Genomic DNA, 11,034 nt, shown 5'->3' with positions numbered 1-11,034 from the left:
TAGCCGCCTATCTTTACTATTTTGACACGTGGCACCTAGGCGATGGGCGGGTTTATATATATATATATAAATAGTATAGCCGAGCCGCTATACCTTTTTAAAAAGAAAATTTAGTCTAGGAAATTTCGTCGGCATAGACCTGTGCCGACGAACTTTCGTCGAGAGAGGTTATTTTATTTATTTTTAAAATATAAAAATTGTAAGCATGCTAATTTCAAAAGCTCAGCTTGGCACATTTCTTTGTTATCTCGATAAAGCATGAAGCCTGCTAGCAACTTAGGATCCCATACAAATGGCTTTGCTTGGCATGTGTTTTGCTAAATAACATTTTCCCTTTTATAAAAAAAAATATATATTTATAAAAAGAATATCTACCATGGATATATACAAATTTGAAAAAGGCAAACTTCCAGAGACAATTTCTTTTTGTTTTTTCAAAATACTCCCTTCATTTTCATTTCAAATCTCATGTTACCATGATGATACATTTTACAAAAGCTTCTCCAAGAAAAAGCAAGCATACGAAAGGAGACCATAAAAAGGGAAATGTGATAACATAAAGATAAAATACTATGCCTACTTAGCAGTAGTGGGGCTTGAGCCACTTTCCATTGATGGGATCCGTTAGCATGCCTTTCTTAACAGAGATTAAGCGATAATAGCCATTGCTGTGTACTTCCTTGACTGCGAATGGACCTTCCTATTGCGGGGCAAACTTGGATGGTCCCGACATTTGTCTTCTCACATGCTTAACGACTTTTAGCACAAGATCTCCTTGCTTGAAGGCTTGAGGCTTAACGGTCCTGTTATATGCTTGGGCAATAGTCTTGTGGTAGAGTGCCATTTTTCTTTCGGCTTCCATTCTCTTTTCATCCACTGCTTCGAGGTCCAACAAATGCCAATCTGAGCATGATTTTGCGTCCCATTCAAGATTATTGACAACCGATACTCTGGTCGTGGGAATGGTTATTTACACAGGTGAAATAACGTCAGACCCATATACAAGTGAATAAGGTGAAAAACCTGTAGCACTTATTGGTGAGGTGTGGTAAGCCCACAAAGCGTCCGGCAGGTGAATGCTCCAACTGCCCTCATACTCATATACCATTTTGCTCAAAATCCTCAGTATTGTTTTACTGGTAGCCTATGCTTGACCATTTCCCTGTGGGTAATAGGGTGTTGAGCGGTGATGCTTGATTCCGTAACCACTGAGTGTTGAGCTTACTTGCTTGTTAACAAAGGGTGTGCCGTTGTTGGTAACCATCTTGTATAGGATTCCAAACCTGCACACAATATATTCCCAAATGAAATTTGAGACAGCAGCTCCTGTGGCCTTTTGAAGACGGATTGCCTCAACCCACTTTGTGAAATATTCCGTAGCAGTAAGAATCCATATGTAACCATCGGATGGAGGATGGACTGTCCCAATTAAATCAAGCCCCCAAGTGTGGAAAGGCCAAGGGGTGCGCATGTCCTGCAACAACGTAGGAGGTTTGTGACTTAAATTAGCATGAATTTGGCATGTGTGGCATCTTTTAACAAAGTCATGTGCATCCTTCTTCATAGTAGGCCAGTAATATCCAAAACTCAGGAGCTGCCGGTGAAGCCTTTTCATTCCTTGATGTTCTCCACACTCTCTAGCATGTATTTCTACATGACTTGATGTGCTTCTGACCTTCCTAAGCATCATAGTGGTTCACCATTGAATCCCTTCCGGTAAAGAGTCGACCTATTCACAAAATACCTTTTTACCGTCTTCTTAAGCCTATAAGCGAGCTTGGAATTGGTTGGCAGAATCCCCTCAACAAAGAATGCTAAATATGGAGCTCTCCAATCTTCCGCGAGTGAAATGGTGAAAGATTCCTCGGCAGTCGGTATCATAGAACATTTGGGACAATCAGCCTGAACCTCAGCTGCTTGCTTCCTCATCTCTGGCCAATAATAACCTTTACGCTGCAGGCGTCAATACAAGTTGATCACTAGTTCCAAGCTGCAAGTGGCGTCGTGTACTTCTTGCAACCTCCTTCTTGCTTCCATTACTCTTATGCATCGGGTCAAAACACCTCTTGGAAGACGTCTGTAGAGTTCCCCAAAGATAATCACATAATCTTTCAAGTCCTTAATGGTGCTCTCCTCACTTAATTTTTTCTTCAACGACATTCTCCAATCGTCCTCTTCCAGTAGCTCCTCCTGGACCATTTCTTCGACTACTGGTGTGCCTTTCCTTATGAAGGTAATATTGGGCTGCTCTTGCACGAATGAGAGCCTTGATCCCAACGTAGCCAAAGCATCAGCATACCTATTGGTGACTCCCGGAATGTGCTCCATCACGATTTGCTTGAAAGAATTAAAGAGCCTTTCAGCAGTTGTCTGATATGGTGCCAAGGTTGATTCCTTCACATCGAAGCTTCCTTGCAATTGACTTAGCACTAGATTTGAATCGCCAATGATCTTCATCCTTTATGCACCCATTTCTCTTGTTGTAGATAATCGTATAATAAAAGCCTCATACTTCGCCATATCGTTTGTGCATGGAAAATCTAGTTTGAATGATAGAGCCGTAGCTTGGCCATCAGGATTAATAAGCACCACACATGCTCCTCCACCTTTTGATGTAGAAGACCCATCAAAGTAGAGGGTCCATGGTTTCGACTCTGCAACCACAGCAACTATTTCCGGCAGCTCCCCCAGAACCTCCTCGGAAAGAGTCGATTCCTCTACTTCGGGATATAGAGCCAGCATGTCAATCACGGCTTGTCCTTTGATGGCCTTAGGAGTTGTGCATGTGATATCAAATTCAGATAGCTGAAGCAGCTAACGAGCGAGACTCCCAGATAGCAGCCTTGTAGCAGATATCTTACGGTCAAACTTTACTATGAGCTGTAACTTGTAAGCAAGGAAGTAGTGTCACAAGCGCTGTGCAGCATAAACAAGAGCAAGGCACAAGAGCTCGGTCTTTGGGTATCTTGTTTCAGCTCCCCTTAACTGCCTGCTCACATAATAAATAGGATTCTCGTCTCCACTATGATTGTCTTGGACAAGCAAAGCCCCAACCACTGTGTTTGTTGCAGCCAAATAAAGCTTGAGTGGAAGTCCCGAAATGGGTACTCTCATGGTGGGCAGCTTGGTGATGATTTGTTGCATTCGCTGATAGGCTTCTTGGCACTCCTTGCTCCACTTGTACGGCTTGCCCTTCTTGAGTAAGGGAGTAAAAACACTCATAGTGGCAGCAAGACCTGGGATGAAGCGTTGAATATATGATAATCTTCCCATGAAGCTTTTCAGTTCTTTCGGGTTTCTAGGTGGCACAAGAGAGTTTATGGCTCTAGTATTTTCTGGATCCACATCTATGCCACGCTGGTGTACTTGAAAACCAAGGAACTTGCCGGATGAGACTCCGAATGCACATTTCTTTGGGTTCATCTTCAATCCGTAGAGCCGACACCTTTCCAGCACCTTTCTCCTGATGGCTTCCTTTATTTTTTGACTTTACCACCAAGTCATCCACATAGTCCTCGACTTCTCTCCCCATCATATCATAAAACATTGCCGTCATAGCCCTTTGGTAGGTGGCGCCAGCGTTCTTAAGAGCAAATGGCATGACGGTGTAATAAAAGTTCCCATATGGTGTTCAAAAGGCTGTCTTCTCAGCATCCTTGGGTGACATTTTGATATGATTGTAGCCGCTAAACCCATCCATAAAGGACAACATGCCTTAACCTGAGGTTGAATCGATCAAGATATCCATGTTGGGTAGCGGGAATTCATCCTTTGTGCAAGCTCAGTTGAGGTCTCGGTAGTCCGTGCATATTCTAATTACTCCAGTCTTCTTTTTCACGAGAACGATATTTGCTAACCACGTCACGTGCTTGATTGGCTTAATGAATCCAGCAGCTAGTAACTTTTCGATTTTCACCTTGATTTGCTTTTCAATTTCAGGATGAAAATTCCTTCTTGGCTGTACAACAGGTTTCGTACCTAGCTCAATATTCAGCGTGTGACTTACTAAATTTGGATTGAGGCCGTGCATTTCTTTAACAAAGATACCAAAACTTCATTTTCTTCCTTTGTTAAGTGAATGCTGATGGAGATAGGTCTTTGGACAAAGAGATCATCACTTAAGTTGATTGTTTCCAACTGCTCAGCTACTGCCATTGAGCCATCTTGCATGTGCTTGGGTGCTGTCATTGGTTCCTGGAAGGCACAAGGCAGAGGCGCCTTGTCATCTAGGCCCTTGCGGCTATTTGCTTGCATTGCTCTTCCTCCATACTCGGGGCTTTCTTATAGGACACGGTCGAGCCCCCAATCCCGTCATAAGCGGTACACGGTGCGTCCGTCGGGCAACATCACTTTTGAGCATTGGGGATGATCGTAGGCATGATTGTTGACCTCCGAGTGCCTCTTTCTTTCTTGGTCAATAATGGTGATGAGCTCTTCATTGCTTAGATCACGAATTTCAGTCCATGAAGGAAGGTAGGTCCCGAAATCCTTGGATGGGTTGCTTCCAGCACCTGTGCATTCGGTGTAAAATTCTACCTCAGAGTAGTGAGCTTCGTTTTCATTGAAAGGTGCTTGATTTCTAGGTATGCGTAGCGGCCTCAGCCTCAATCCTTCCCTTCACGCATTGGTGATAAGTAGAGACCACAAGTTTATACTTATTGAGCCATGGCCTTCCAAGCAAAGTATGGTAAGCCACATCCACATCTACGACATAGAACTTGGTAAGTGACCGAATTGGCCCAACCTTCAAATTCACTTGCATGTGCCCGACTATGACTTCACTCTTGTTCCCGAAACCGCTGATGCTTGTTTGTGATTGGATAATTTTGGAAAATGGAATGCCAGCTGCCGTAAGCACGGACAGGGATAATATGTTGACAGAGGAACTTGTGTCCACCAAAGCTCTTCTTATAAACACATCGTTGATTTTCCCCTCCAAATAGAGTGGCCTCCTGTGATCCGGATATGGGACCTTCATGTCCTCATCTGTGAAAACAATAGCATTATCGTTTCCTAAGAATGACCTTTGCAGTTGAGCAGTGGAGTAATGTTGGTTGGATTCCACAGAGATATTCATGAGGGCTACAACAGCTGCTTCCCTTGCTTGAGGCCCAAAACCAAGTTAGTCGAAGAGTGACTTGAACTTTGGGTTCCTTTGGAGGACTTGTGAAGCTGTGGGTCCTTGCTACAAACCTAAGTAACGCTCCATTACAGTTGCCTCAACCTCTGTAAGAGTGTGAAACATCACAGCAGCCGTTTCCTGCTGCCCAGAGGAGGCTCCCAAGCATCACTCTTCCGACATGTCCAACATAAACACCTCGTTGTTCGCGCAGTCATCCCATCCATCAGCAAGTGGCCATGGCGTATTATAGCTTGAAGGTTCTGAATATTTTCGCCAGTAAGCTTTCTCCATATTTCCGCAAGGCTCCCAGATAGCCTCTGGTGGCTTTGGGTCATTCTTCAATGGGTGACATAGTTCATCATCATCGAGCAAATCGTCGGAACATGTTATGACAGCAGCTACCTCTTTCCCCCTTCGTTTTGGCAAAGGGTCCTCATCAATAGTTTGTTTCCTAGGGGGAAGCTCCAGAACTCCTTTGTTTATTTTACCATGTAAGATCTTCCTTAAACTCTGACAGGCAGTGGTTGGATGCCCTACAAATTGATGGTAATGGCAGTACCTAGGGTCATTTTTCTCTTCTCTAGTAGGGACTTTGTAGGGCCTGAGGGGCTTGATTACACCGTCAACAATCATTGTGTCAAGGATGGAATAAAATTCTTCATCTTTGCATGGTAGTGGCGGATATGTCTCTCTGTCCTTTCATTTGCGTGAGTTGTAGTCATTGGATGACTTATCGTCTATGGCTAGCGTTTTGGTGTGCTTCCTTCTTCTCACTCCTCCAAGTCCTTTGTCCTGCCGGTTTGACAGACATGCTTGTTTTCCTTACTGCTTCCAATAGCCTAGAAAATTGACTGATGCCAATATTCTCTAAGTATACTCTATAATCCGCCACAATGTTGCTGATGCAGATCTCTACAAGTGCCTTCTCATCCTTTTCGTCATAGAAATCGAGAGCCAAGTCTCGGAATCTGCGTACGAAGTCCACAGGATCCACCCCCTGTTTATGGCGGGTATTGTTGAGCTATGTGGTAGTGACTCTCTCCTCATGCTGTAAATATTTTTTTACAAAACATGCTTGTCAAATCGTCCCAAGAACGGATAGAGCCTGGTGCCAATGTTGTATACCAGGTATAAGCTCGATCAGTAAGACTTTTTGAAAACTTTCGCAATCGGAGATTGTAATCACCAGCATGTGGTCCCAAAGCATCAACGAAATGGTTGACATACTCCTTCAGGCTTTCCTTTCTTCCATCGAAAAAGACAAAGCTTGGTGTTTCATAGCCTTTAGGATATGGCTGCTGGAGTAAGTTTGATGGATATGGTGGCTGAGGAATATACTTCCAGTCCTCTTGGCTCCGGCTAAGCTCTTTTCCAAAGCATGGCAACGACATCTTCCTGGGTAACAAAAGATGGTCCCTTTTGTTCGGACCCTTTTCCAGCAGCAGTAGACTCCTCTTATAGGTGTCTGTCATCCTCTTCACTTGGCTTAGAGGCTGCATTTTTTAACTCCTTGATAGTGTCCATCATCTCCCTATGGGTTTCCCCCATAGCCTGCATAGCTGTAATAAGATCTGTGAGGGTAAAAGTTCCCTCACTTGCATGTTCTTGTTCCCTAGAAGAGGCATTTTGCTGTGATCCAGAATCACCATGGTCGGATCCATCTTGGGAAGCCATGGTATTGCTCTTGGTCTTCTTTCTTGGAGGAATTAGTGAAAATGGCAGCTTGATCCCCAGCAGAGTCGCCAATTTATGTAGGGGTATTTTTGTTCCAGCAGCCTGACGAATGGGATTGGGCTATCGCAAGAAGAAAGAGAAACAAAATTCCCCAAGTGTCTGAGTTCGAAACCAAGCTCCCAAAAGAGTTTTTGAAAAATCGGATGAGACTTTAGAAAAACACTCTTAGGTTATTTTCACCAATAGCCAAATAAACATGATAATCGATTAATGACTTAGCTTGAGGAGCTTGTGGCATGGGAGCTAAGCTTTCACAAGTTTAGAAATTTGAGAGAGAGAGAAGCATGAATTTCTTATAGAGAATAGGGGTTTGAAGTGGGCAGAGGAGGATTAGAACGATTTCTTCCTCAGGGGAAGAAGAAAACGATCAAAGAAGAAGATTGGGTGACTTGAGTAAATTTTCAATTGCTTGACAATGCTTGGTCAGGCTCTGAATGGGTTGGTTTTCTGGGTAGCTGAGGTCCTCTTTTATAGACATAAAGAACCCTAATTTCGTCTTAACTTTTCCTTCCCATTTTTCATTGTTTCTTCCTACTGGATCTAATTTGGTGAAATCATCCTATCCAAGGTGCATGGGTAAGGAACCCTTTGTGGTTCCAAGAATTCAACGCAGCTGGACCTCCCCATGAGGGTGAGGCACCACCTGCTTTCCCCCTTGGTTTTCAAAACGAAGCTTGTAATGGAAAAGAAGATGGGTAGAGTTTTTGTCCGATGGGTATTCATCCTACCCTTCATAGATTTCCTTTGGTCTCTGCCATGGCTCCCTTGTTGGCTGTTCTTAGAGTTCTAACAGAGGCGCTAGATTTTTATAAGTTGGGCTGGGCTTTTCCCAAAGCTATGGGTCAGTGATATTCTACTCTTGATAACTAGCCACTTGTTTTCGTCAAGCTGGAAGCAGCTTGCTTGTTGCGGTTTTAACAAAACATTTGGGCATTCTAATTAACACAGGGTTTTCTAAGCAGACCATTATATTCTTCATGAGGCATTGGGTCATATCCTATCTCTCATGCTAGCCCATGTGCTTGGGGCCAAGAAATGGGCTTGAATTTTTGTACTCCCAAGTAGCCCAAAATTCTCATTCCTTGATCCCTTAAATGGGCCTTGTGAACGCTTGTACCCATCCACACCACAACCTTCTCAGCAAGCCCCGGGTAATTTCGTGGCTTGGGCCCACTTAATCTTGTGACATAGATTGATGTTAGAATAATGGCTCTTCTTGCATGACGCCTACGCTTGTGCTTGAGTTTTATTATTCCGTGATAGGCTATAATTGGGCCAAGTAACACCTAATGAGTATGTGAGCGTGATTTTTGTAAAGTTAGCATGTTCTTAGCCCTCTTGCATGTGCTTGCTTGACATGATGTGTGGCTCGTAGCTTGTATTGGTGCATCTTACAAGTTTTCTTTTGTCCCGATTGAACTTGTTTTGTATTCAATTATTTGTGTTGGGCCAATAATTGATCTGGGCTTGGCCCTTTGGATTTTTGGGCATCAACAAGCCGCATGGTTATACCCAGTTTTTCCTAATTGTTTTCTGAAAATAGTATAGCCGCACGGCATTACTCTTTAACAAGTGCCGCACAAGCGCTTGGACTCTCTCTCTCTCTCTCTCTCTCTCTCTCTCTATATAAATAGTATAGCCACCCGGCTACACTATATTTTTATAATTTTTTAAAGAAATAGTATAGCCTGCGGCATAGAACTTTATTTACTAACATTCGTCGGGAGAGGTTTTTATTTAAAAAGTAAAAAAAATATAAAAATTAGTTTTTTTACTTTTGTTTTTTTGCCTACTTATTTAATTTAATATATGTAATTAAGTAATATCTTATCCTTTTTCAATTACTTTAATTAGTAATTGTATTTTAATTATTATTTAATATAAAAAAAATTAACCAAAAAGTCCACAAAATAATTAATTTCTATTTATTAAGTCTTTTGTGAAATAATTTGGGTCTTATTTAAATTTCCCCATAGCCCAAGATCCCTATCCACTACTATTAGGCCGTTACTTGAGTATCTATTGTCCATATTTGATTTTGTTTACTTTTCCAGAGTTATTACATGTATGAAGATTTTAGCACTTTCACGTTTAATAATGTATTATACACATACGCACGTACTTATGATGTTTAATCAACTTATTTTTTACAAAAATTTCAATAAGACGTATAAACTTCGCGTATTGTACACATAATTCTCACATATTACTGAATAAAAATAATACGTATTAAAAAAAAATTAGTATAGTATAGCCGCACGGCTATACTCTTTAACACGTGGCGCACAGGTGCTTGGAGGGTCTCTCTCTCTCTCTCTCTCTCTCTCTCTCTCTTATATATATAAATAGTCTAGCCCACTCGGCTACACTATATTTTTTATAATTTTTTAAAGAAATAGTATAGCCGCGCGGCTATACTCTTTCTCCCAATTTCTTTTTTGAAAATAGTATAGCTGCACGGCTATAACGTTTTCAAAAGAAAATTTAATCCAGAAATTTCGCCGGCACAGAACTTTGCCGACGAACATTCGTCGGGAGAGGTTTTTATTTAAAAAGTAAAAAAAAATAAAAAATTAGTTTTTTTGCCTACTTATTTAATTTAATATATGTAATTAAGTAATATCTTATCCTTTTTCAATTACTTTAATTAGTAATTGTATTTTAATTATTATTTAATATAAAAAAAATAACCAAAAAGTCCACAAAATAATTAATTTCTATTTATTAAGTCTTTTGTGAAATCGTTTGGGTCTTATTTAAATTTTCGCATAGCCCAAGATTCCTATCCACTACTATTAGGCCGTTATTTGAGTATCTATTGTCCATATTTGATTTTGTTTACTTTTCCAGAGTTATTACATGCATGAAGATTTTAGCACTTTCACGTTTAATAATGTATTATGCACATATGCACGTATTTATCATGTTTAATCAACTTATTTTTTACAAAAATTTCAATAAGACGCATAAAATTCGCATATTGTACACATAATTCTCACATATTATTGAATAAAAAAAATATGTATTAAAAAATGTATAGCCGCACGGCTAAACCCAGTATTGTTTTTTGAAAATAGTATAGCCGCACGGCGTTACTCTTTAACACGTGGCGCACAGGTGCTTGGAGGGTCACTCTCTCTCTCTCTCTCTCTCTCATATATATAAATAGTCTAGCCACCCGGCTACACTATTTTTTATAGTTTTAAAGAAATCGTATAGCGCGCGGCTATACGCTTTTTCCCAATTTGTTTTTTGAAAACAGTATAGCTGCACAAATAGTATAGCCGCACGGCTGTACCCAGTTTTTTAATTGTTTTTTGAAAATAGTATAGCCGCACGGCTTTACTCTTTAACACGTGGCACACAAGTGCTTGACTCTCTCTCTCTCTCTCTCTCTCTCTCTCTCTTATATATAAATAGTCTAGCGACCCGGCTGCACTATATTTTTTAAATTTTTTTAAAGAAAGGCTATACTCTTTGTCCCAATTTGTTTTTTGAAAATTGTATAGCTGCACGGCTGTACCATTTTAAAAAGAAAATTTAATCCAGAAATTTACGCCGGCATAGAACTTTGCCGAGGAATATTCGTCGGGAGAGGTGTTTATTTAAAAAGTAAAAAAAATATAAAAATTAGTTTTTTTACTTTTGTTTTTTTGCCTACTTATTTAATTTAATATATGTAATTAAGTAATATCTTATCCTTTTTCAAGTACTTTAATTAGTAATTGTATTTTAATTATTATTTAATATATAAAAAAGTTAAACAAAAAGTCCACAAAATAATTAATTTCTATTTATTAAGTCTTTTGTGAAATCGTTTTGGTCTTATTTAAACTTCCCTATAGCCCAAGAGACCCAAGGCCCTAGTCTTTGATTAATATAATTATTATTAATGAAGCCGAATCCAAAGCCATCACAAAAGTTAACCACATTTACCAAGCCATCACAATGCTTTGTTTATAAACACCTTTATAGGAGTGTGGATTTTCGATGTGGGATTTTCATAAAGGGCACCTCAAAGGATAGATGTACAAAGAAATCTATATTTTTATTGTTGGTGCAATGTGAAAATATATTTAAAGCCCTTCAAGGTCTCCGTGATGCATCTATAAATTCCCTCCAAGGTCTCCATGATGCATCTGTAAATGCCCTTCAAGGTCTTGCATCTATCGACCCTG

The 11,034-nt window shown here is 40.4% G+C and overlaps 1 protein-coding gene across 1 annotated transcript; it reads right to left on the bottom strand.

Annotated features, from left to right (window-relative positions):
• Positions 1-4,579: 4,579 nt before the first annotated feature.
• On the bottom strand, positions 4,580-5,077 carry LOC148916711 (uncharacterized). The gene has a single exon (XM_089052263.1). The coding sequence runs from the start codon at positions 5,075-5,077 to the stop codon at positions 4,580-4,582; it is 498 nt and encodes a 165-aa protein (XP_088908389.1).
• Between the last annotated feature and the right edge of the window lie 5,957 nt (positions 5,078-11,034).

The sequence above is a fragment of the Prunus mume genome, linkage group LG5 (genome assembly GCF_029339155.1).
Source record: "Prunus mume cultivar Tortuosa linkage group LG5, ASM2933915v1, whole genome shotgun sequence".
Lineage (NCBI taxonomy): Eukaryota > Viridiplantae > Streptophyta > Magnoliopsida > Rosales > Rosaceae > Prunus > Prunus mume.
Note: the sequence above shows the minus strand (reverse complement) of the source record. Positions and strands in the feature narration are given on the sequence as shown.

Coding starts and splice junctions, on each gene's coding strand:
- LOC148916711 (XM_089052263.1), bottom strand. CDS start 5,077: ATGAATATCTCTGTGGAATCCAACCAACATTACTCCACTGCTCAACTG.